General features: G+C 44.4%; 1 protein-coding gene and 1 long non-coding RNA gene across 2 annotated transcripts in view; both read left to right on the plus strand.

Annotated features, from left to right (window-relative positions):
• LOC147685082 (SCO-spondin-like) overlaps positions 1-26,673 on the plus strand; it is a 1,395,910-nt gene that overhangs the window by 310,962 nt on the left and 1,058,275 nt on the right. Inside the window, exons 29-31 of the mRNA XM_086939757.1 lie at positions 4,425-4,643; positions 7,334-7,461; positions 9,530-9,671. Of these exons, the coding sequence (XP_086795883.1) occupies positions 4,425-4,643; positions 7,334-7,461; positions 9,530-9,671 (489 nt within the window). The remainder of the gene's footprint in view (positions 1-4,424; positions 4,644-7,333; positions 7,462-9,529; positions 9,672-26,673) is intronic.
• The window catches only part of LOC147685083 (uncharacterized), a 125,548-nt gene continuing 110,388 nt past the window's right edge, over positions 11,514-26,673 (plus strand). Inside the window, exons 1-2 of the long non-coding RNA XR_015300752.1 lie at positions 11,514-11,599; positions 17,934-18,108. This is a non-coding gene — a long non-coding RNA (uncharacterized LOC147685083). The remainder of the gene's footprint in view (positions 11,600-17,933; positions 18,109-26,673) is intronic.

A 26,673-nucleotide genomic window follows, 5' to 3' on the forward strand; every position in this document is an offset into this window, starting at 1 on the left:
AGTCTAGGATTAACAGTGAGCTAGAGCAGGCCATTTTCTATAGGTGTGGTAAGGCCAGATTACCTGTAATGAGTTAGGTGGGCCTGCAAGTATTGTATTGCCCCAACAATGTTCATTGTACAACAGCACTAGAGATTGGGTTTCCTCTCTTAACTCTTGCCGAATCATGCGTTCTCTCTGGATGTGAGATTGGAAGGAAGCAGTCACATTGGTTTTGAAATGTACTGAAATAATGCCTCTAGTTAATTGTTGAAGAAATCAAAGAAGACCAGGCATCCCTTCTGCAGTCAAAAACTAATTGTTAATCTGTGAAATCTTAATTTGTTTGTCTTAATGAGATGATGCTGGCCAGAGGTACATGTGGTAAACCCATAAATTAAAACATCCCTTACTTGCATCCTGAATTTGTGTTATAACTTAGTGGTAGATGCGTTAAAGGCTACATTGAGGTCATTATGATCAACAGGCGGTAATTGCCATTATTGATGATGAATCCAACAGATATATTCAAAATTTACTTTTGGAAGATCTGTTTCCTACAGTGCAATGAATGTAGTTGCAATGCTATCGTACCTCTGCCCAATAATGGCTTTAATTGGACGTTTGTAAGATGACAAAGGCAATTATTCATTGATCAATCGAAAAGGCTTCATTCATGATGGGGTGTGCAGGGTTCTTCCCAGTTACTCCACCCCATGGAATTACCAATACCATTGGGTCATTGGTTCATATAGGAGGCTGAGTCATAGGATGTCACCTATAGCACACTCAGGTTCCTACTATAAAATAAGAAATTTCAGGGGGAATTGATAATTCTGGTCCTGATGCCCCTACTTGTTTCTCATTTCCTTCCAGAATTTCACCAGGAGATTCCATTTGCTTTTAGAAGGTGAAGTCTCTGTGTAAAAGATGTGAGAGTGGCAGAATTACTACAGATCTTGTTATCCTGATTTTTCTGGCTAATCCTATTACAGGATGAATCAGGATTTCTGGACACCTCATAATGGGGTCCAAAGTAGACTGATTTGGTCCAGCTTTAGGTATTACAGGATAGGATGGGATGCTTGAGGGTAGTCTGTTTTGTGTTTCATCTCTCTTCCGTGTGACAACACATTTGACTGAGTTGCATTTGTCAGTGGAGTTAGGTTATGGCTAAGTATGGAAGAAAGTTGAAGCAGGTTTGAATGCCTCCGTAGTGGCTGTTTAATGCAGGTTGCTTTGGCTGAAATTATGAGGTAACAGCATATGGAGCTGAGTATCCTAAGTTGTGTTAGTGCATCTTGTGACTTGGACGTCCTCAACGACTCTTCTTCATTGTGGAGGGAGCGTTTGTTTTATTTCTATTTGTTGGTCATACTAAGGCACAGAATGCTAGGATGGGCCGATTATGCTTTCAATGAGATCAGGCACCTTTGTTCCAAATTGTTTTTCCGGTTTGAGTTTAGATGAATAAGAAATGGTTTGGCAATGCTTGCCCAATGGGACTTGGAAGTTGAGGTGATGAGATCTTGTTGGAGAAAGCCCATAATGAAATCTTTAATGGGGCTGGTACTTTGTTTGTTGCATTTGGGTTAAGAATAGTGTCTATGCAGAAGATAGGGGTACATATAATGTGTAGGAAGCTGGCTGGGGGGAGGTTATGTAAGAAAGTGTCCCTTTATGATGTGTTTAGCTCAAAGTTTTACCTGGTACATGATGTGATTTCGACTGAAAGTGCACTGGGTTTATGAACCAGTTTCCCAGTGCCACAGCTCCTTCTCAAGACTTTACAATCAATTTCCCAATTGGCAAAACCTTTAGTTACCACTGTAAGTCATAATACATGGAACCCTGGTACCTATGGCCTAAGTTGCTAAAGTAGGGTCCCTCAAGGACTGCAGCACGCATTCTGCCACCCTAAGGGACCCCTCACCAAGCACATACATGACTGCCATTGCAGGCTATGTGTCTTGGTGCAAACAAAAGTGAAAACATGACATGTCAAACATCCCTGTATGCCATGTCTACTACCCCTGCATGTGATACTTGTAAGTCACCCCTACAGCAGACCTGACAGTCCTAAGGCAGGGTGCTCAGTACTACATGTGAGGACATACTTGCATGAGCAGATATGCCACTGTGCTGGTCAGTCCCATTACTGCTGGTGCAAGTGACCAGGGAGGCCATTTTAAGTGCTGGGCACTGGCGAAAATGAATTCCCCAGCTACACGATGGCTTCACTGAAGATAGGGGTGTTTGATATCAAGCATCTTGTATTTATCATCCCACACTGATTCCAGTGTTGTATTTATCAATATATGCAACCAGAGGGCACCTTGGAGGGCCCCTGCAAAATCTACAAGCCTCTGGTGTAGTTGCTGCCTGGTCTCCGCCATCCTGCCACCCAAGATGCTGTTCTGACCTCCTAGGATGAGAGCCTTTGTGCTCAAGAGGACTTGAACAAAAGCCTGTCCAGGAAGAGGGTGTAAAACCCCCTCCCACAGGATGAGCTGCTGATTAGCATTACTTGGGTACAAGCTTCAAAGACCTGCAGAGAGGACCCCCTTGGCACCTGGACAGGTGGGAAAATTAGCTATGCAGGCATGACACTCCCAGTCTAATCCACCCCTAAGGTGGGCTACTTCAAGATAAGCATGATTTTTCACAAGTAGGCTCCTTTGTGATGGCGTAATTAGGAATTCTGGGACAAGGGTATGCTCACTTTCCACAGGAAGTGGTCATATAGGGGTGCAGTGACCCCAAGGGTCAGTAGCCCTTTGGTTACAACCATACAATCCCCCAATGCTCCTAAATTCAGTATTTAGGGGAATCCCTGGCACCAGAGAAGCAGATCCTGATGACCTGAGGAAGAAGACATATGAGTCGCATCCCTGCAAGAACAGAAGAGCCAGCAACTGACTTGGCACCAACCCTGCAGGCCTGCTTTGGCCAATTGCACCAAAAGTTGACTTGTCCCACAACTGCTGTATTCCCAAAGCTCAAGAGACCTGCCAGCACTTCACCAAGACTTCCTGTGAACAGCTGATATCTTCTGAAGATACTCCAAAAGCCAAGAATATGAGGCCTCCGGAACCGAAAATCCCGACACCTGAAGCAACCACTTCCCCTGTCGCCTCTGGCCTGATTTGGAGTGGGCCACCAGTGCCAACAAGGTTCGGCAGCCCTCCAAAATTCAAGTCCACCATGATTTCACCCCTCCTGCATTACTCAATGTTGCCTGCAGTCTCTGCAGGCAGCCTCCCTCAACTGCGACTTCTCCGGTAAGGAAAGACCCGACGCTTAAGGACACCCCTGCCCCTGTCGTCCCTGGGCCTTGGAGAAGATGACCAAAGGTGTCTCCCTGGACCCGAGCATTCCAAGGCCTGAGCCTACTTGGTGGTGGTTCAGCCAAGCCGGCTTCCTAGTCAGAGCCCCTAGCCTCTTTTTACAGTGACTGATCCCTTTTGAAATGCATCGGGGTTCCAACGCTGATTTGCGCCCTGCACCCTTGTGCCGCTGGTGGTGTACTGTTGGTGCTCCTTTGGCCCTTGCCCACCACTCACCTTAACTCCTGGAGATTTCTCCTGTAAATCGATGTTTCCTTTTGCAGAACTTGTTTTTGCTTACAAAGCGTAACAACGCAGAACTCATAAATTGCACTGTGTCCACTTTTTAAAGTGTAGAGAATCTATATTTCAAAAAGTACTTACCTGAACAATTTTTCCATATTGCCTAAATATATATAAAAGATACGTGCTATTTTTTTAATTGGTGTGGATAGTCTCCTTGAGTCTTGTTGTCATGTATTGATCATTGTGTGTATTTTGCAAATGTCAGGCACTACTCTGTGTTAAACCTAAAGCTGCTCGACCACACTAACTCCTAATAGAGCACTTTGGGATTGCATAGCAAGGCCCTGTCCACTTATGAGGGAACCCCAAGACTCTTTACACGTTATATCAACTTATTGATACATCACATAAAGAGCCAGCTTCCTCTAGAATGTTTATCCAATTCAGTGGTATTTAGAAAATGCATGACATTCTAGCTTAGGGAAGAGAGAAGAGGACATCAGGGCATGTGCCCTGTCTTTGAACCATATTGGTCTAGATTGTTTGGGAACTGGTAAGGCTCACTTTCATTTTTTTTGTAAAATAAGGGCACTTGTGGCAGCAATTTCTTTCTGTATCGTGGTTGTCTTGCAATGGTTCAGAATATACATCTTATCCTTATTGACTGGTAAGATGAGAAAGGTGAGGAACCAGGCACTTGACCTCCATTCGACTACGCAGCTTTGGTTTGATGACAATGTTTTAGTTAACTACCTGTGTTCGATTGGTTAGCATGTGCTGGTTCCTTCCTTACTTCCTTTCTTCCCCCCTCCCTTCCTCCCTTTTTTTGTTTTCTTTATCTCATGCATTCCACTTTCTCTTTCTGTTCTGCAGATCAGTGTTACCACCCCATCCAAATTTCATCTTTACCAGACAGCAGTTTCAGTGCTTCCTCTCAGCAGCCAGAGCACCCAGCCCATGCAGGGCGCCTTAATTACAAGACTCCAAGAACAGACCTGCAGGGTTGGAGCCCTCAAGCTGATGAGTATCACGAGCTTCCTTCTAGCCCACCTTACTTGCAGATAGATCTTCTGGAGACTCGGAACATCACTGGTAGGTGGCAGATGATCAAAATGTGTGCTGTGTGTTGGTGTATGTTAGATGCAAAAATAACTAATTGTTTCCTGTTCAGTTCTAACATAGATCAAGAATCAGGATACCTAACCCTCTTAGACCACCAAGGAACAGGCCAGAAGGGTTCCACATTCCTTCAAATAAAAAAATAAAAAAGTTTGATTTGGGTGTGCAGACTGCACAATTTTTTATGGGTTGCTCAAATCTGAAATCACAATAATGATCCAGCAAACCATAGTTTGGTGCTGCAGAACACAAAAAATATATAATGTAAAAGAGCTGAAGTACATATTTGCAGAACATGATTGCATGCCATGCCTTGTGAGTAGTATAGCTTGGATTGTGGCAATGCTTGTGGCCTCACAGCCTCCACACTACTCCCTACCTTGAGGGACTCTTACACATTGCAGTGCAACATATCAAGGGATAAAAGGAAAATGACCGCATTAACCTCACCCTAATGGAACTCTGCTGCTTTTTCTTGCTGGCAAGTAGTGGCGAAAAAAATGTAATATTGCTCTTTGGTCCCATTAGCCCATTCTCCATTTTTCTTTTATGGCCAAAAGAACTCCGCCCTTTCCCTACTCCTGTGTTCCAAGCCGAAATGTGGGTCTGGTCTTCAAGTGAAATTTATCATTCTCCGCTCAGATAACTGCAGTCTGAAAATCATCTCTTTTCGACCTGCGACACTTGAAAGGTATTCTGACATTCCTACATTACCCCCAAATCCTACCTGTTGTCCTGCCCCATCTGGATTACTGAATTGATCTATAAACAGGCTTCCCCAACTCTTCCCTAGCCATCCCTCAACAGTTACAAAACCAGGCTGCTGATGTCGTGTTGGGTCTGAAACAATATGCTGCCATTACCCCTTCTCTCAGATCTCTCCATTGGATCCCAGTGAAGAAAAGGACTCCCTTCAAAACTCTCCATATTGTCATTAGGCACTTCATAACTGAATTCTGAAAGTATTTGCTCCTTACCACCTGACTCGAAACCACAGGCGAGCTAATAGTCGTTTGCTCTCTCCCTTTGATTAAAATTAAGATATTCTGAGGCTGCTATTTTCAACACCCCTGCTCCTCCTTTTGGGACTCTCAACCCACCTATTTGAGACTGGGGAATGGCTGCATCAAATTCAGGAAGTCCTTGAAAATGCACCTCTTCATCGTGGCATTCGGCTAGGCCCCGTTGTCCTAGGAGAAGTGTCAGACTGATAAACACAAGTCTTACCCGCCAAACGCCTAAAGATGGTTCATCCCTTTCAATTGAACTATGGACAGCCTCATATCCAATGCTTTGTCAACAGAGTTTATTCAGTAGCAGCAGCATTAGGCAGAATATAGTTTGGATAGTATGCGCCGCGATACTATATCTCCCTTGCCCTCCACAGGGAACACTGTATCGCTCAGAAATCTCTGAATGGGGTGGTTTGAAGGGCTTAAGAAATAAAATAACGAACTAAAAAATACACAAGGCAACCAGTTATATCTCACCTCTGAACCAGTTTTGTGGCTAAACAAAATTTCATAAACTGAGTAAATGTCACTTATATAGTTCACTTTAATACAGTCAGCAGTCCCATATATTGCATTATCTTCAACTGTGTTCAAAAGAAAGAAAGTGCATTTTGAACCACTTAAAGCAACCTCACATGTTTTTAAAAAGATATCATAACTTGTTTTAAATCCCTCCTCCTACCCATGATATGATCACACACCAGCAATCTTCAATTTCAAATTCTGTAGGAGAGTTGATGTTGTCTTCACAATACATTAAACCCAGATCAGTTGACTGGGGGTGAGTGTTTGTATTGTCAACGCTCCGTCCATCACCCCCTTTGGTTTTTCTTTGTTCGCCCTAAGTTGGCAGGGTATGCTCAGACGTGAGTCCCTTGCTCACTTTGCCACTGGATTCAAGCAAGCCCGGCTGACGACGGCTGGAATGCCAGAAACCGGTCCTGGGAAGCTTGATTCCAGTCCAGGGAAGACATGGCTTGGCAGTTCATGCTGGACTGTTCCCATGAGGCACAGGGTCAGACTGATTTGCATATGGCCATTTCTCAACTGGGGTGGGGAGTGAGCTAAAGAACGGTGATGGATTAAACCCAGATCAGTTGACTGGGAGTGAGTGTTTGTATTGTCAACGCTCCTTCCATCACCCCCTTTGGTTTTTCTTTGTTCGCCCTAAGTTGGCAGGGTATGCTCAGACATGAGTCCCTTGCTCACTTTGCCACTGGATTCAAGCAAGCCCAGCTGAAGACGGCTGGAATGCCAGAAACCGGTCCTGGGAAGCTTTATTCCGGTCCAGTTAAGACATGGCTTGGCAGTTCGGGCTGGACTGTTCCCATGAGGCACAGGGCCAGACTGATTTGCATATGGCCATGTCTGAACTGGGGTGGTGGAGTGAGCTAAAGAACGGTGATGGATTAAACCCAGATCAGTTGACTGGGGGTGAGTGTTTGTATTGTCAACGCTCCGTCCATCACCCCCTTTGGTTTTACTTCTCAGTAGCAAGCAGGTACTCAGGGATAGTAAGTACCTTCACTTCCATAGTTCTATTTCAAGTAGTTATTGTGGAGGCCAGTCTGTCTTACTTGCAGTCCAGATACTTCAGATTGTTTTCTTCATTCCATGTTTAAAATAGTCCTTTTTTACTCTCCCTGCCAGGTATCGTTCTGCAGGGAGCTGGCTCTTCTGATGCATACATTACCAGTTTCCGGCTGCAGTTCAGCAATGATGGCACCAGGTGGCACGACTACCGTGACGTTTCAACTGGCTCTGAGCCTCAGCCTAAGGTACCCTCTCCCTGTCACTTCATTGTACTGATTCCTGGATCCATACAGGGGTTGAGTGCACTGTGAACTCTATCATTCTAACGGTTACATTGTTGCTTTGATAGAATATACCTTCATCTCCATGTTCCCTGGTTTCTGAGAAGATTTCTTTTTTTATTTTGTATAAATATATTAACCATTTTCATGTTAATACACAACAGGCATTACTTGGTTACTCACTGCAGCAATACATGGTCTCTGGGAAGATTAACAGTGATGTGCTGGTTAAGAAAAATCTTACCATACTTCTTTGTATGTTTCAGCCCCTTTGTGAAACTCACAGAAGCCTCTAAGAGTTTATTAGGGTTGTTGTGTGCAAAGTTTTCCCCATTGTTTCTGCCTATGTGACCACCGTCAATTATTTTTTATTCAATGTGTGTTTTTCAATTTTTCCACTGGAAAGAAATGAGCTCAGACATGTTGCCTTCTAACGTGGTCTCCGAATCTCCCACATCTTAAGATTTTACATATGTGGATAGCCACGTTTATAGTGGTGCATGTCTGATTTGTTTACATGTTTTCTCAACTTGTGATACTTCCTGAAATGTATAGAACCGTAGTGCATATAATAAAATCATACCGATGTGTATCAGTTTCATCTTGTTTCAGCTAAGCCTGTGCATGGGGATAGTAATAGTGATTGTCACCCACTCTTGTGGGAGCATGTACTCTGTTGGAAACAGAATTGGGGCACTGGGAATATACCAAATATTACCCATTCACTTCTTGCCTTGATAAGCATTTGCAATTTGTGATTGATCTCCAGTGGATATCCTCTGACACTTAGGCTCTCGTTATGAGTTGGCCGACTTGCCCAATATGTACGGATACTCCAATTACTGCTCATATCGTAATTATGAGTTTTGTGTTTTTTTTTTCTCCCGGTACATACTGGCTGTCATAAAGACACATCCTCAGCTAAATTCCGGCAGGCCAAACCTGCTGCTATTTACGGGTAACAAATGTGCGGTAAGCACCCAAAATCCTCATGGTATATCCCATGCAAGGTGAAAACTCCTAATGGGTGCTATTTATCACACCTGATAAATAATGACCATCACAGTAAGGTTGCTTATCAGGTATGAAAACTATTGCACCTAATGCGGCCAACTGGCAGTAAAGGCGTAAATAGAAATATTTATGTTGACTTCCAGTAGAAGCCAGGGGCAACTAAGCAGTATAAATGTTATGTGACTGCTCTTTTTGGTTCCTGCCACTCCTCAGAAGACTGTATGGACAATGGTTTTAAGAATATTGTTTCTGCGGTCAAAGTGTGACAGGATTTGGACAACTTGTTTGAAGTATGCACATGTACGATTGATTTCTTTAGGAGTTGCTGTTGATACAGTCTAGATTTAGTTATTTTATTGTTGGTCTTATTAAAGGAACAGTTCCCATCAATGCTCTTGCTCACAGCCATGTTTCAATTCTGGCCACTGCTTGTAATAGCAGAACCCAGTTTCTGTTGGGTTTAGTTTGAGTGAGAACAGAGCTATGTCTAGTAAAATGTAATCTTCACAGTATCATCTGAAAACAATATCCTCAACTTCAACAAGTATAATTCAAGTATATATGGGTATAATTGGGTGTCATCAACATATTGGTGAATGGCTGTATCCTTTTCAAATAACAGAACCCACAGTGGTTCCTGGTATTTGTTGAACATAAGCAAGTAAAGTGTAGAACTTATCGTTGAGGCCCTTAACACAGTAGCAGAAGAATGGGCTATTGAGAGGCAGGATTTGCCTTAGGCCAGGATATGTTAATCTTTTTCTGGTACGATGAAGGTGGTTGTCTTTGTGCTGAATTTAGTCTTAAAAGCAGATTGATAGGCTGAAAAAATGCTCGGTTTAGCAGTGTATTCTTGCCATTTGCATCACATTTCTTAATGAATTGACCCATAAACATGTAGTGCATATGTTTATGCATGTATATGTACAGGAGATGTGTGTGTGAAGTGTTTGTGCACAGTGCCCCTGTATGCACGATGTCTACCGCCCCCATTGACTCTCCTCTTTTGTCTCTTCAGCACTTCCAGGGAAACTCAGATGACTCAATCCCGGTGGTCAGACAGTTTGAGCGAATGATCAGTGCACGACAAGTCCGGATTCTCCCTCAAGATTTTCATAACGGCATATTTATGCGAGTTGAAGTCCTTGGATGTGGGGAAGGTACCTTATGGCATCACCTTCTAAATATGCTTTCAATGTCCTGCAGTTGATTGACAGCCATACACAATGATATTAAATTATTTATACCCAAAGGCAAAGACAGCATGTACTTCTCATGGTCTGTTGTTCACTGTAGGGATATATTTAGATTACAATTGGACATTCTGAGCACAGTGACCAAGTAGAAAAAGGGGAGTCCCAGACTAGTCGAATCATTAAGGACCAGGTTTCTGATGAGGGATCAGATATGGATCTTGTGTTTTAAGACCTTCTTGTGAGGGATCATGTTTGACATTTCTACCGAAAGCCTTCACTGTGAAGGGTGAGAATTGCCTTCTATAGTGCAAGAGACCTAACAACTTCGTAAAAGCAGTTCCTCTGAAGAATTAGGTTTGCAATTCTAGTGAAAACCTTTCTTGTGAAAGTCGAGAGGTGGTTTTGATAGTGCCAGACACTTTCAGATATGTAAGATTTGGTTTGTACAGTAAAGGAGTTCCAGTTGAGGATCTTTGTGATTCCCTCTTAGGTATGCTAGGAGAAACATTTTGGAGATAAGGGACAGTGTCTCACCTAAAGGTGACAGAGATTGATGAGGATTTGAAGGGGAGGGCTAATAATAGACACTTTGGAGGGCGATTTGAAGGGGAGGGCTAATAATAGACACTTTGGAGGGCGATTTGGGCAGGTTTTGGAAACACATGAAGAATAAGAAGGCAATGCAAAGTAGAACCTGACGAGCCTCTGAGTCTTTGAATTACATGTATTAAATGGGTAGAACAGGGGTCTCCAAACCGGTCCTGGAGGGCCGGATCCATTCCAGATTTTTTTGATATCCCGATTTAGATACATGTAGTAATTTTAAAAATCTGGCTTGGATCCGGCCCTTCAGGACCGGTTTGGAGACCCCTGGGGTAGAATGTAGAAGACCCCAGGGCCTAGGTATCTATTATTTCTTTTCCCGTGTCCTGCCCTATGCTTATACAAAGGCTGGAAAATGGAGTTATCCCTGATCAATTTCATGTCTTTACTAAAGTAAAGAATTAAATAAAAATCGACTCTCACAAGCCCACGTGAAAAAATAGGATTGACTATTTTGGCAGCAAATGTGGTCGATAGCTTATGATTAAAATGGGAGATTTCCTGACCAGCTGGTGCTTCTGATAGGACAGGAGGGCTGGAATGAAGCCAATCACAAATCAGATCTCCAGATTAACCTGTGCTCCAGAGCACCATTCTCTGTCAGTGATCACTAGAAGAGTAGAACAATGGAATTATCTGTCAGGTACAAGAATTATAGCCTGATTTAGTGTTGAGTGATAATAAAAAAAGAGCTATTATAGCAGAGGAGCTAAGCATTGATCAGAATCTGCCTGTGGACATCCTCGAATATGCTATGCCTCTTGTAGAAAAAGTTCCACAAGTCAATAGTCCTCCGAATTTTAGCCTTTCCTGCATTAATAGGAAGTTTTTCCACTGTTAGAAAACTCTAAATCAGGCACCTGATTTTCTTTGAACAGGAAACAATAGCAAATGTGTCAGTGGGGATACACAAATGAAAGGTGGAACTTGAATTAGTAGTTTATTGGTTCAAGTTCTACTTTCCACTGACACACTCTGCTGTTTTAGACAGTTGACCTTGTCTCTAGGGCCCTCAACGCTCATGAGATTATCAATGTGGCTGGTGTTTAATTGACATGGTATCCCATTCACTAACCTACTATAAGGGTTTTACCATTACTTATTGTTTGTTCCCTACAAAGTGTCAACAAGACTGCCAGGGGGACCTACAGCATCTCCTGATACCGGTGTGCCGTGCCACAATGGAGAATTCCAGTGCCACAATGGCAGATGTGTTCCTGCAGGACTGCACGGTGTAGTGTGCAATGGTGTTGATGACTGTGGAGATCAATCTGATGAGGTCTATTGTGGTATGGCATCCTTTTTTGTTAAAAATATTATACTTTTACTGTGAAATGCCAGTTGGTTTTGAAGTTAGGAGATGGAAAACTCTATGAACCTCAGGGAAAATATATCTTCATGATTTGTTTGAACAAGTAGCAACGTCTTCTCTGCTTCCAGAACCCTCAAAGGAGATGGATTTATATATCAAGTAAGGGAGCAAGATTTGAAAATACGATGTACCGCTACATGTACCCCTCATTACAAACAAATTGAAACCTTCATTGAATGCTGCCATCTGAAGAGAAGAATGAGGTCCTTGGTGCAATGCACAATTACATTCTAAATTCTTGGTACAAGTCTTAATCAAAAGACTCTTGAGGTTTTACAGCAAGGTTTATCTTCCTGTTCATATGTGTCATAGGTTTGTGATTTATTGACATGGGGAAGGTTTTGACTATTGTACTGCAAGGGGTGAGGTAAGAGTAGGTTTGTCATTATTTGTTTTTCATACCTAGTCATAGAATGTATTCTTTTACTTTGGCAGTTCTGTTAATCTTTATGGTCCCCCTGACTCTGTTTAAAATAAAACAGGACTCAGGACTTCTGATTGAGGACTCATGAAAGAAAGACTTACAGCCATACTTCCAACTTGTTATTTTAATGTTAAGATAAACTATGGTTGTTTTTCTTAACCTTAATACACACCATTGTTCTTTCAGGGGGGAGTTTGTTATTCATTTTGGTTATGCCATACTTTATAGCTTGAATTTGTAACGTGCTCCAGTTGTACATCCTCATGCATTGTGTGCCTGGGGCAGGCATCATTATATCTGATGATGTTCTTCAGATGACCATAAGTGTATCTGGCCGGGTCTGGTCACTCAGTGGACTAAAGCAGCCCCTGCAGGGGCCTGTGTTTGACCTCATGATCACAGGTTCAAATCCCGGCGGGTCCACTCAGCCTTTAATCCATTTGAGGTCGATAAAATGAGTACCATTGAGTTGGGTAACAATAAACACCTGTTATTCAGCGCCAGGACACCTTTGGGAATCACAATTTGGAGGGGGTGTTTAAAACTCATACCTTCAAATTGTGATTTTGAATACATTTTATGAGTTGGTAACCATTTACTGAATGACTAAATGTATTTAGTACATAGTAAAAAAAACAATCTGATAGTGACTTCTAGCTGCAGATTCCCCACCTTTGAATTATCCCCAGGTGTCAGACTGGATCCGGAATTTTATTTGTGAACAGTACTCCTTCACACTGGTAGGTGGCATCATTCTGCTGTGTGTGGCATCCTTGGTGCTGTCCCTGTCAGAAGTGACATTTGTGGTGCCTTAATAGGTCCCAGGTGCGCTGACTTAAATTATTTTATTTCCGCGCTAGTCAGCGCAGATCCGGGAAGAGCTACCCTTTAGTCCTTTTTTGACTTGCAGTTTTTGATGAGTCATTTTGAGGATATACTCCTGATGTGTTAGTATGTCATCTAAAAAAAGGCTGACTTCAAGCCCTGCGGTACCTGTCACTGGCAGATGTTGGCGACGGACACACATCTTTCGCGCCTCTGTTGCCTTGAGTGAGACCACGACACAAAGGCCCGTCCTGACTACTAGGCCATGCACCTGAAGGCCTTGAGGGAGCAATCCATCAAACTCCTGGTGGCTCAATGCATGAAGCTGTGATGATTAAGGTCCCAGTCGAGAGGAAGATCCCAGGAGCGGCCTCGGAGCCCGAGGTCATCATTGGACTTTGAGTTGTTGAGCCACTCGGGTAAGTCGAGGTTGCTTAAGAATAAGAAGAAGTTGAAGCATGCTTAGACTTCACATCATTTGTTAGCCGACAAGATGAGGAAGTGATACCATTTGAGACCTGGGTGCATGGCTGAGCCAGCTTCTGGGTCTGCTCTGCACCTCCCTGAGTTTCCTGGAGCTGGAGCGGCCCCTGCCCAACTCCAAGAGTTCTATGAGGCCATGGACCACATACTTGGGCAGACCATTCCTGCCAGTGCACCTTTGGGCGCACAGGTTCAGAGGGCTCCTTCTGGATCCATGCGAACGGCTTCGGCTACGGTGCCAGTGAGGCCTCATGGATCCACAGATGGATCATGATCGGTGCTGCTCATACCATCCCAACCTTCCCCAGTGCCGATCTAGTGGCTGATAATCATGGTGCACACGGTGGCGCCCACCATCAGCTCCATCCCGATCCTCATCCCCGACACGGAGCCAGAGGGGTATCCTGTGGTGCAGACTGGAGTCATGCCTTGCAGGCTAGAGCCTGAGCCCTATTCTTGCAGGCTAGGACTCAGGAGGAATGGGAAGGGTCTCTGGACCCTGAAAAATACCAGCCCAAAGAATACCCAATGGAATGGTGTGAGGATCTGTGTGAAGCCAGTGGACAGGGCACTTCTCCAGATGCTAGTGTACATTCTTCCTCTACCATGGCTAAAGAGGAGGGGGCTTCATTTGCAATGGTTGTGCAGAGGGCTGCTGTGGTCCTCGATCTCAGTTTGCCCTCCGCGGCAATCAAGATTGATATCTTGATGGAAGTGCTTCAGACAGAAGGGTCCCCATCAGAACCGCTTCTCACTTTCAATGAAACACTTAATGTAATCCTGCTTGAGACTTGGTCCAAGCCCAGCACAAAGACTCCTGCAACAAGTACTCTTGCCCACCACCACCACCCTGCTCCAGCGGACTCAAACGTCTTCACCCAACACCCCACCCCGGACAGCTTGGTGGTCCAAGCTTCCACATCTCATCCAAATCTTGGCGCATTCACAATGACCCTGCCAGATCGGGGATCCAAAAAGATGGACAATTAAATGTTTTCTTCCTCCAGATGGGTATTACGGTCAGTGAACAGTGAGTGTCTTTTTGTCTGCTATTCCCACACTCTGTGGGACTCAGTTGTGTAGGTGCTACCAACAGTTAGGACGAGGCGTGTGCTGTGCTCTCTCAGGGTGTTTCAGACAGCTAAGTTCGCCTAAGCTCGCCATTTACTGTGGACTACACACCACTGACTCAAAGGCATGGCGGTTTTATCAACAGTGGCTCTGAGATGCCACATCTGGTTGAGAACTACTGGTTTTTCTGGGGATGTCCAGACATCACTTATGGACATGCCCTTTGATGGCTCCCATCTCTTCAGGGACAAGACAGAATTAGCGCTGGAGCACTATAAGAGCAGCAGGGCTGCTGGCAGGTTCATGGGCATTCCCATGGCCTCCCATCATCCTCAATCTGCCTTTTGGTCCTTTCGTCATCATGGGAGGGGCTTGCAACTGCGTCTTTAACCATCCAGCCACAGCGGCACTCAAGCTTCCTAGCCCCAGTCTGGCTTTTGACACAGCTCCTATTGACCCCCATGGTAGGGTGGCCAGCACTCAGGTCAGTCCACCCCCCCCCCTCCCCCCCCAGCCTCAGCCTCCCAACCTCCCTAGCACACCCATTTACCAGCATGGATGCTGAGTTGATGGCAGGATTCACCATTACCTGCCCTGCTGGCAGTCCATAACATCAGACAGGTGGGTTTTGCAGATTGTCCAAAGGGGCTCCTTCTGGATCATTTCCCTTCAAGCCCACCCCTCCCTCTATGCTGCTTACATAGGATAGGCTGATAGGAGGACCACCTATCTCTTCTCCAACAGTAAGTGACATCTCTTTTTACTAAAGGAGCCATTGAGAGAGTGCTGACACCAGAAGTGCTTCATGGTTCCCCGCTACTTCCTGGTGCCTAAGAAGGATGGTGGGCCTTCGTACTATTCTAGGCCTACGCTCCCTCAAATTCCTCCTCAAGAAGGAGGAGTTCAGAATTCTCACACTGACTCAGGTTCTATCTGCCCTGGGCCCAGGAGACTGGATAGTTGTGTTTGACCTGCAGGATGCATATTTTCCCATTCCTGTCCTACCAGCCCACAGACATTACCTGCGGTTCATGATGGGCCACAAGCACCTTCAGTTCCCTGTGCCCCCTATGAATTCACCACCACCACTTGGGTCTTCACCAAGGTGATGGCGATGGTGGCAGCTCATTTGTGGAGATCAGCGGTGACAGTCTTCCCCTATTTTTATGACTGGCTGTTGAAAGCAGGCTCACCCCAGGCTGTCGTCGCCCACCTTCAGACTATAGGGGACGTCCTGCAGGCATCACACATGTCTCCCTCTCAAAAGCATCTTTTCATCAGAGCTGTTCTGGACACAGTACAGTTTCAGGTATATCCTCCTGAACAGTGAGCCCAATATATTCAGGCTATGATACTGATTTTACAGCCTCTCTCCTGGACTTTAGTGATACTGACTCTAAGGCTGCTGCGCCTCATTGCCTCCTGCATCCTGCCCATTGGCATATGCAGACTCTGCAGTGGGGCCTGATGTTCCAGTGGGCACAACATCAGGGGAATCTCTTCAACAATATCCAGATCTCAGAGGGAACTGATCTTCAGTGGTGGTTAACAAACCATGACTGGGTCAGCAGCAGACCCCTCTCACTTCCCCAAATAGATGTCACAGTAGTGACAGATGCATCTCTCCTCTGATGGTGCAGCCATCTAGACAAGGTGGAGATCAGAGGGCTCTACATCAATCTCTTGGTGCTTCAAGCCATCCAATTGGCATTTAAAGCCTTTCCATACTCCATCCAGGGTATGCTAGTGCAGCTGTTCACAAACAACACCAGTGCCATATCCTACTGCAAAAAAAAGGATGGTGTGGGGTTGTGGACCCTTTGTCAAGAGACCCTGCATCTCTGGATATGGCTAGGACAGCAGGGCATATCCCTGGTGGTTTAACATTTGGCAGGTTCTCTGAATGCCAGAGCAGAAAAACTCTCCACCCAAATCTTTTGACACTCCGCCAACTTGCATGGCGATTGAGCAGCGACAATTGACAACTTTTAACCTTCCGCCCGAAACCTGTGATGCTCTCCTGGCAATCAGGAGTCCACCCACCAAGATGGTTTACGCCTGCTGTTGGGCACAATTTTTGGCATAAAGTACAGAAAGATGGACTGATCCCTTTTCTGCCCTCCTTCTCAGGTTCTGTTGTTCATTCTTTTCCTTGCCCAGCAGGGCTCTGCTCTGGGCACTCTGAAAGGCTACCTCTCTGATATTTCTGCTTTTCTGCGATTGCCTGATCAGTCATTCCTCTTCCAAATTCCTTTTGTAAATAGGTTTCTCAAAGGTTTGCAACATTTGTTCCCACCTTCTCCCTTCATTATGCCTCAGTGGGGACACAATATCATCCTCACTTTACTGATGAGTGACCCAGTTGAGCCTCTGTACAGAAGTTCCCATGGGGTCCCTACTATCAAGACGGGTTTCCTGGTTACAATAATATCTTTCTGGACAGTCAGTGAACTTCAAGCCTTCTCATTCAAGCCATCTTACCTTAACATCTACCCCGACAAGCTGGTGCTTTGTACGAGACCTTCTTTCTTTCAAAAATGGTGACTCCATTTTACATAGGTCAATCCATCACTCTGCCTACTTTTTTTGCTTTGCCTCACCATTCTAAGGAAGAGGAGCGTCTCCACTGTCTGTACCCAAAAAGATCATTGTTGTTCTATCTTAACCGCAGGTGAGAGCTCCAGCTGGGTGACCAACTCTTCATGGGGTATATCAGTTGCAAAGTAGGGATGACCCGTACAAAAGAGGACCTCTCACGATAGATCGTACTCTCCATTAAAATCTGCTATGCACCGGCTAAGAAGCAGCACCCTGTGGGTTCATGTGCTCATTTTACCAGAGCAAAAGCTGCCAACACTGCATTAGCACACAGAGTTAAGGTCATGGACATCTGTTAGAGTGAAGTATGGAGCACCATGGCACACAGCCATTGTGAAATCCTGAAATAGTTTTCAACAGTTTGTGCAGCAAGTCACTTCTCTATAAGTACAGCAGAGCCTCTTGTACAGGTTTTATGCTTTTTGAAAATCATCAGATAAGTATGTTTATCTCTTTTCAAATATAAGAGTAGTAATACACAGTTCATTCACTTTGTTTGTTATGTGCCAGGGAGTGAGGGGGCACATCCAAAGGGATCGAATAACCGCATTGCAAGAATTTTAGAATCTGGCAGCACTGTCCAAAGCATATTGGAATGCTTATATGTATTCATTATAAAAGTTCATTAGTTATGCTGCACCTTTCTTGTTACTCACAAGAAATGCACACACAAACACCCGATTGGCTTACTCAATCATTCACACTTAGATACATCCAGAGACGCCAAGAGCCATTAATTGTTACTGTTATTGGGACATTGTGAACAATCTAAATTCCCAATAACTATCAAAGCCTGCCTTGTGTCCTTTAATAGTTGATTAATATGTATATTTATGGTGACGTTCCTTAGGTACAGCTCCAACGCCTGTGTCTCCAGGACTCTGGGGGTGCCTCAATTCACAGTTTTACTGTCGACCTTCTGGCCTCTGCATTGAAGTATCTCAAAGGTGTAATGGGATCATGGACTGTCCAGATGGTGCAGACGAAGTTGGGTGCATCTCTACCCGTTCTACCAGCTCACCCAGGTAAAAAGAAATGGAAGCTTGATGATAGGTTGTGCTGCTGTGTGTGAGTGTGTTTTTTCTTTCCATTACAGATCTCGATCCAATGATGGTCTCATAGCACAGCCAAAGATCCAATGTACTCAAATAGAAGCACATGGAAGAACAAGTCAGGCTCAAAATATAATTGCTCCTTATGTCAATGCAAATACCATGGAGATCTGCAGTCTTTCTGCCATTTCCATTTCAGTGCACATGGGTGTTTTAACATGGGCCACACAAGTGCTATAATTATATAATAACCGTATGATATAATATTTGTGGTTTGTGGTATGAAGCTTAATGCCACAGTCCAGAATTAGATTAAAATCAAACTTGTGGGATTCATTCAGAAATGATTCTCCTTACAACTGCAAGTGCCCCTCTCCAAGAATGATGAGAAGGGAAGTAGAATGCAGATGAGATAGACACAATGGACCTGATTCACAAACTGTATTTTGTAATAAATATACTAGTACTACACTGCAATTCACAAACATACAAGTATAAATCTCCGCCTCCAACTCTCCTGTTTTTGCTATCGGGAGATCCTCCCACGTACATTTACTACTAAATAGTAAAGTGGGAGGAACCAGTAAATGGTAGGGGTGTAGGTAGGAGTAAGTAGAGGCTTGGGGCACGTTAGCAAAGGGTTTAGGGAGGGAGATGCACCCACCCCCAAAAACAGTAAGTCCATTGCTATTCTCTAACTGCACGTCTAAAGTTACTACAGCCAAAAAGACCCAAAACAGTAATATATGTACTCCAGGTCAGAGCTTGAGTAAGGCTACCACCACACCTGGCCAATCACTGATACTGCAACCTCCTTTCATAGAAAATAATGGCGATATATGGACTTAAACTAAAACCCCATATTTAATAATTTTAAGTTATATTACATTAGTTTAACTTGTTCAAATATAAATATATTTAACTTAATGTTACAAAAAGTATCTACAAGTAAAACATTGTTGAAGGAAGGTAGAGTATTATGTAGTATTGCTTGTGAGGCCACACTATGCAATACTCTCACGATACCCCAAAGATGGTCCTTGGGTTGACAATAATAAATCTTTAGCTGAATCCTGGCAGAGTGGCAAAGAGCAGTCAAGCCTTACTAGAGGAACATGTGTTAAGCATTTCAGAGTACCAAAATGGACAATAAGTAACTGAGATGACTCAAAACACACCTGACACCAATCCATACAAATAAAGCAGATTTATATATGAATTTGTAAACCAAAACAAGGTCAATCTGATAAGTATAACCAGAGTTATGGATTTTAGAAGCAAAAATAAATCAGTGCAAATCAATACTGCAAAAATGTTATAATTGCAGTCCATGGTAAAAAGCGCTAGTGCCAATCGGTCACTTGCAAGCTGACTTGCATGGAACCGAAGGAGGGCTGAGGTGATGCGGGTCCCAGGACTAAGCCACAACAGTCAGTTCAATTTTACCTGGCTCAAGAAGCCTGGGTGTAGTATTGTCCTGGCTGTCCTTGGTGCTGAAGCGGGAGCCGCGGAGGAGCTGGTTTTATCATATCCATGGTGCTGTTAAAGAAACAAGTTCAAAAAGTGGACAACAGGGCCACTGCTGGTGTCGGATGAAGCTGTTGCGGAGTTCCCTCTAATTGTAGTGTCAAGTAAAGGGGGTGCTTGCCGGATTGGCCACCAACAAGCCCTGGCAGCAGTAATGTTAGCAAGAAGTTATTTTGATATCCGGAGGCCCGGGGTAAAACAGTAGCTATCTGAAACTTGCTGGAGATCAGGACTACTTTTCCGACAATGCACTGGACCATCTACTTTTGGGTGATCCCTCGGATGGCCCAATGGCCAGTAATTCTTTGGTTCCAGCACTTGAGTTTTACCTGCAGGCTGCAGAGGACTAGTGCCACCAGTCCAAGAGAGTCTGAAGTTGCCTTTGGCTCTCAAAAGGGGCCCTCTGTCTGAGGGAACTAGTATTCAGTCCGGGATGAGTCGCAATCATGCAGTTCCAGGATGGTTCCCACAAGTACACTTCATCACGCCTTTGGATTTTGCAGCTCCTGTTATCGCAGACTCTGGTTTCTTCTGTGTCCTCTGTTGCAAGTTGAATCAGAACTGAGGTTTTGGGGTGAGCGGTTCCCACTTAAATCCTATCCTTAGAGGTGCTAGGGGTGTGGTTCCCAGTAGCCAATAGGCTGCTATCTCCATAGGCCAAGCCACCCCTGTGGTAACCTAAACTGTGTTTGTGTGTGTCACCTTTTGTACCCAGAAGCCTCTATTCTGCCACTTTTAAAATGGCAGAACATTTTCTTAGCTGTAGAGACCAGGTAGCCCTCCCTATGGATTTGGCTAGCTTCCTGGAGGTTTTCATTACCACATAGTTTTCCTGCCTGCCTGGGTGTAAATGTGCCTCTTGGGCAGGGTTGGGCTGTTTTCTCCATTGGGATGCCTCCTGATTGCCTTAGATTGATGCATACTGTCTTGATGTGCCACTTTACTAGCCATACTGTCAGGGAGGGAAGTGTCACCTCCCTCCTGGCCAGGCCTTTGTTTTTGACTCCTGGGAGTTTTCACACTTCTTGGCAAGGGATCTGATTCCTGTATTGGCACCAGCAGCTGTGGGCTGACAGGTACAGCACAGGAAAGGCAGGGAAAACTAGGTGAGCAACCTCTAAGGTTCATGCCACATCATCTCTGACACAATAATCAAGTCGTGTATGATGAGGCAAGTTGTTTGATACCAAAAATGACATCTTTTGGCACTACCATAATTGAGCTTCCAACTTCTGGTTGCCCAGGTGCCAGTCCATGTAATTCCATGGAATTCTGATCACTATAGTAGTCCTTAATGGAAAGGGCTACTATGGGAACATATTAGCTTGCTTTTCTATATCCTTACCTTTAATATAATGGACCATGCCTCCTGGGCTCAGGAGGCCTTCCATGATGGTTACTGCATAAATTAAAGCATGTTGAGGTCAAAGTCGAGTTCAAGCCGCTTGCACTGTTCCTGCAACCTGCAATGGCAGGAATGCAGTCATTTGTTCACCTGGATCACTCATGGTGGCACAAACAATGCTTCAGGGCTGGATGACCACTTTAACTACCATGCTCTGGATACCACTGGTACCATTTACCAGGGATCTATGAGGGGGTTATAGTTCTTGCCAATTGAGGTTAACAATTCAGATGTATCCATTTTAAGGAGAGAGCACTGGCACTGGGGCCTAGGCAGCAGGCTCCGGAGCACTTTCAGAGTCATAAGCAACAGCATTGGAGCCAAAAGTATGTGTGTGGGAGGTTACTATACAAAAAGGGTACTTTCCTACTGAGGTTCCGGATAACCTTTTTAAATTTAAACTTAATGTTACATGAATCCTAATTGATATATAATTAATTTAGAGTTATTGATTATACATATATATTTATTTATACTAAAATATTTGAATGTATTTTTTTAACCTGGGCAAGATTTTTTAAATGTAATCTTCAGACACATAATTGTAATTTGGGCACGACCATAATGGAGCTGCCAACCTCTGGGCAAGTTGTTTGATACCAAAAATGATATATTTTGGCACTACCATAATGGATCCTCCAACTTCTGGGTTGCCCAGGTGCCAGTCCTTGTAATCCAATGGAATGCTAATCACTTATAGTAGTCCTTAATGGAAAGGTCTACTATGAGGACATATAAGCTTGCACTTATATATCTTTACCTTTAATATAATGGACCCTGCCTCCTGGGCTAATATATACATCACTTTAATATATACCAAAATATTTTTATGTCTTTTTTTAACTTAGGCAAGCTTTTTTAATTTTCATCTTCAGACACATAATTGTAATTTATACATTAAAAACAATTACTTTTTGAATTAATAAAACAATTATTTGACTTATTCAATAATTACCTTAATACAATCATTCTTTTTTAAAATATGCTGTTAACATTTTAAAAAAGCATGTTTTCAAATTTAAAATAATGCTGTAGCATTTTGTGTTTTCTACATTTAAAATAAATATAGTAAAATTAATTTAAATCAATTTTAGTATACATATTTGTACACATTTTTGTTTAAGTTTAATAATATTTTTACTTTTTTTCATACTTTAATGTAGGATAAAGTATCCTGCATTGGGCAATCTCCCCATGGTAAAGTATAGGGAAAAGTAAAAAAGTTTAGTAAACTTGAAAATTATTTATGAATAAATATTAATGTAATGATTTGTTCTAGTATTGAATGAAATAAGAAATGCAATCAAATTACATCTATTAACATAAATTAACATTCTTTTTTTACTTTATGAAAAAATACTTTCACCTAAAGTAAAATGTTTAGATTCTTTTATTGAAAATTTAAAATGACAAAACTTTATCTACTATTTTATGTTCATTTAAATAAAGTTACAGGTATTTTTGACTCAAAACAGTTATCAAATATTTTAGCATAAAATATTTTTATTTTTAATAATCATATATTACCTACTGGCGGTCGCCAGTAGGTATATATAGTTAGGATTTTTTCTCTATGGAACTTTTGAAAATTCTATGTCTAATAACTTTGGCGTTTGTGGACGGAATCGGCTGAAATTTTCAGGAAAATGGCACATTTTGTTTCTGATCAGCCCCTGAAAATTTGGGGGGGTTTCGTTAAGGGGGGGCAGAGAAAAGAGGGGGGTCCCAAAACGCGTTTTTCCCATTCATTTTTCCATAGGGCCTTTGGCCTCACTTTTAGCTCGAACGGCTCAATGGATTTACACGAAACTTGGCAAAATTATAGGGACTGTTAGCCCGATGTGCCTTTGCTGGGTCTCAATATATGTGCTCCAGTGGATTTTGAGAAATTAACGTTTAAAAAAACAGATATATCTGTGACAGCGTCCTAGATAGCGCACCAGATCGTGTACTTTTTGCGTAACGGAGCTTTGCGTAGCGAAGCTGATTGGCTCTCCGGTGTCTGTCAACATTCTAAACAGTCCGGTGCGGCCACCATCTTGTCTCTCGGTAGGATCGAGAGACAAGAAGAGGAGAAAAACCAAGGGGGAATTTAATGAAAGGGGGCAAGGTAGATCCTTCTTGACCCTCTAGGAATGATGTTGGGGTTATTAAAGGGTCCCGTGGGGCAAATAATTAAAATTTGATTTTTCGCGGTAGAAGCGCTTCTCGGTTCGCGAACCGGGTCGCAAACTGTTAGCGAAACGTGAATTCGCCATTTTGTGTTTCGATTTAATTAAATTACTAGGTATAAGGGGGTACGGGAGACGTATCCTGACCCCTTATGTTTTCTGAGGGTGGCTGAGGAGGCTCATATATGTTGATACATGTCTTCCAGCGGCTGTGCGTGAGCTTTTTTTTTTTTTTTTGCTGCGTGACGTCTGTTAACGTTCGATTCGATGGAAATCAGGAACTGTTGACCGCCATTTTGTCACTGCGAGTTAATATTTTGTTAAAAATAATTGTTATAAATTATTCCTTATTGATAAACATTGTTTGCGCCATCTTGCCTTTTTTGCAATGCCACACTTTTGTTGAGCACGGCAGCCATTTTAGATGCCTTGACCAGACCTACTCTCTGCACGCCGCCGATCCTCAGCATGGCTCCCCACCCTCGCAAGCATCTCCCCCACGCACTGGTCACACCCGCTCTCTCTCTCATGCATGGGCCAGAAACCTCCTCCCATCTGCGCTGTTCGTGAGCGTTTTTTTTTTGTTGCTGCGTGCACCCCCACTCTCTCTCTCATGCATGGGCCAGAAACCTCCTCCCATCTGCGCAGTTCGTGAGCGTTTTTTTTTTTGCTGCGTGACGTCTGTTAACGTTCGATTCGATGGAAATCAGGAACTGTTGACCGCTATTTTGTCACTGCGATTAAATATTTTGTTAAAAATAATTGTTATAAATTAATCCTTATTGATAAACATTGTCTGCGCCATCTTGCCTTTTTTGCAATGCCACACTTTTGTTGAGCACGGCAGCCATTTTAGATGCCTTGACCAGACCCACTCTCTGCACGCCGCTGATCCTCAGCATGGCTTCCCTCCCTCGCAAGCATCTCCCCCACGCACTGGTCACCCCCGCTCTCTCTCTCATGCATGGCCCAGAAACCTCCTCCCATCTGCGCTGTTCTTCTCTGAGAATCACACCCTGTGCCCGCCCGACACCTCCCTTTTACCCTATTCACTACTGCACCCTCTGACACTCCTCTTCCTCTGTGTCCGATTGTCCAGGCCGGTCCCAGGCTATCACCTAGTCCTGCAGGTGTAGTTTATGGCCCCAGCTGTAGAGAATCACCCCTCTTCAAAGGAGTTACAGTAGATCAAGGCCCCCACCTCATGAGATCCGTCACACCACATGCGTTCCTACTATCTGTACTGTATTATGCTTGGGGAGGGGATTCTCACTGTGAGGGTGTGTGGGTCCGAGCCTGAAGCGGAAGATTCCAGGGATGCCTTTTTGTACATCAAAGTCTTCACAATTATGTGTCACATTAAAAATATATAGCACTCCAACAAAGTTGTAGGATTATAACACTTTAATAACTTATAAATATATACAACGCAACAAAAACAGTAAATACATTTAAACATTTTTTAAAAAAAGAAGCAACAATGGTCAGTAGCTGTGTTTTGTGCGAATAGTCCCAAGGCAGCACAACGTGCTGAGTTCTGGACGGCACCCAGGTGATGTTACCTGGGTGCCGCACTGGTTTTTGGTATCCTACAATGCAGCTCCGAAAAACGGCGGGGGCGTCCCGGGTGGTGCGGGGGGAGGCCTCGTCAGTAGCGGTCTGTTGTGCGAATAGTCCCAAGGCAGCAGAACGCGCTGAGATGTGGATGGCAACCAGGTGATGTCCAGTAAGTTGCCGCACTGGTTTTGGCATCCTACAATGCTGCTCGGAAAAACGGCGTGGGGCTCCCCGGGGGGGGGGGGGGGGAGGCGGCGTGAACGGGCCTCCCCAGGTGGAGGCTCATCTGCTGTACTGGGGCGCCCCTTTACTGTTTCAGTTGCCATTCCGCCCGCTTTTGCTACACTGTGCCTCATCCTCCATTCAGCTGGTTATCGCCCGCTCTTGCGGCTACAGCGTCTCGCTCACCATGTAGTTGAGTTGCGCCCACTCTTGCGGTGCAGCGATAGGCGGCTGCTACAGGACTCTTAAAATGGCGAACGGCTCTTCGGATTTGGGCCTGGTCCACTAAAATGGCCCTGGGACACCTTGGAACTCGGATGTCCCCTGAGCCTTGAAGATTTTACAAAAGTCTTGAGGGCCCCCGACTCCTGCAGGCTTCCGGTGGGGAGCGGCTGCCATGATTGCTCGCGGAATGACCACGACGGAGCCACGAGATGGTGGTGCTCTCATGCTGACGCCAGCTTCAGTCTGAAACATCCAGAAACAAGGTGGGGCTTTCATCGTTTGGGAAAAAAAAATGTTTTAATCCAATGAAAAGTGTTATTTTTAGGTCATATGATCAAGCCTTCTATCATTAGGAAACCAAAAGTAAAATGAACCAATGAAAAGTTTTATAAACAAGTCACATGACCTGTTATTCTTACGTTACGCGCTGGTATAAAAAGCGTAGAAAATCCGTTGGCACGTGAGGCGGCGTCAGTAGCGGACCGATGTGCGAATAGGCCGAAGGCAGCAAAACGCGCCAAGATCCGGATGGCACCGAGGTGGTGTTCAGCAAGTTGCCGCACTGGTGTGGCCATCCTACAATGCTGCGCCGAAAGTCGGCGTGGGGTGCCCCGTTGGCCTGTGAGGTCGCGTCAGTCAGTGGGGGCTGTTTGAGAAAGCAATGTGATGCTGTGCGTCGCCCCCAAGATGGAGGCTCCTCGGCTGCAGTGGGGCGCCCCTTGGTGTTTCACTCGCTATCCAGCTGAGTTGCGTCCGCACTTGCGGCTACAGTAGACCGAAGGCAGCACAACGCGCCGAGATCTGGATGGCACCGAGGTGGTGTCCAGCAAGTTGCCGTACTGGTGTGGCCATCCTACAATGCTGCACCGAAAGTCGGCGTGGGGTGCCCCGTTGGCTTATGAGGTGGTGTCAGTAGCGGACCGATGTGTGAATAGGTCGGAACCAGCACAAGGCGCCAAGATCCGGATGGCAAGTCCTGGATGTTGGGTGCCATAGTTGAGAGCCAAGATCCGGATGGCAAGTCCTGGATGTTGGGTGCCATAGTTGAGAGTTCTGAGCAGTGCTTGTAACACTGTCTGAAGCTTATTTGCACCTGCTGCAGCTTCACTATTGCCCTGGTGTGGCCAAAGATCGCCCATGACATAGGCGGCCGGCTCCCATGGTCCGGCGGAACTTTTTTCCTTTTCCTTTCTGCATCTTGTCCCACAATCAGTTTGACCTGAAGACACGACCAGGTCCCTGAATGTGTGCAGGGGGACGCTATTGATTGAATCAAAATGGCGGCTTCACACAAAGCTGACTCAAGCGTTGCTGGTGATGCTATACAGACAAAAAATGGTTTTCAGTTTGTACATTCTTCAGGATTTTTCCATCCAAGTCTGCTTGAGAGTTTGTAGAACAATGGCTTTAGATCTTGCCCTCCCCTCTTTT

Source organism: Lissotriton vulgaris, chromosome 10 (assembly GCF_964263255.1).
Source record: "Lissotriton vulgaris chromosome 10, aLisVul1.2, whole genome shotgun sequence".
Lineage (NCBI taxonomy): Eukaryota > Metazoa > Chordata > Amphibia > Caudata > Salamandridae > Lissotriton > Lissotriton vulgaris.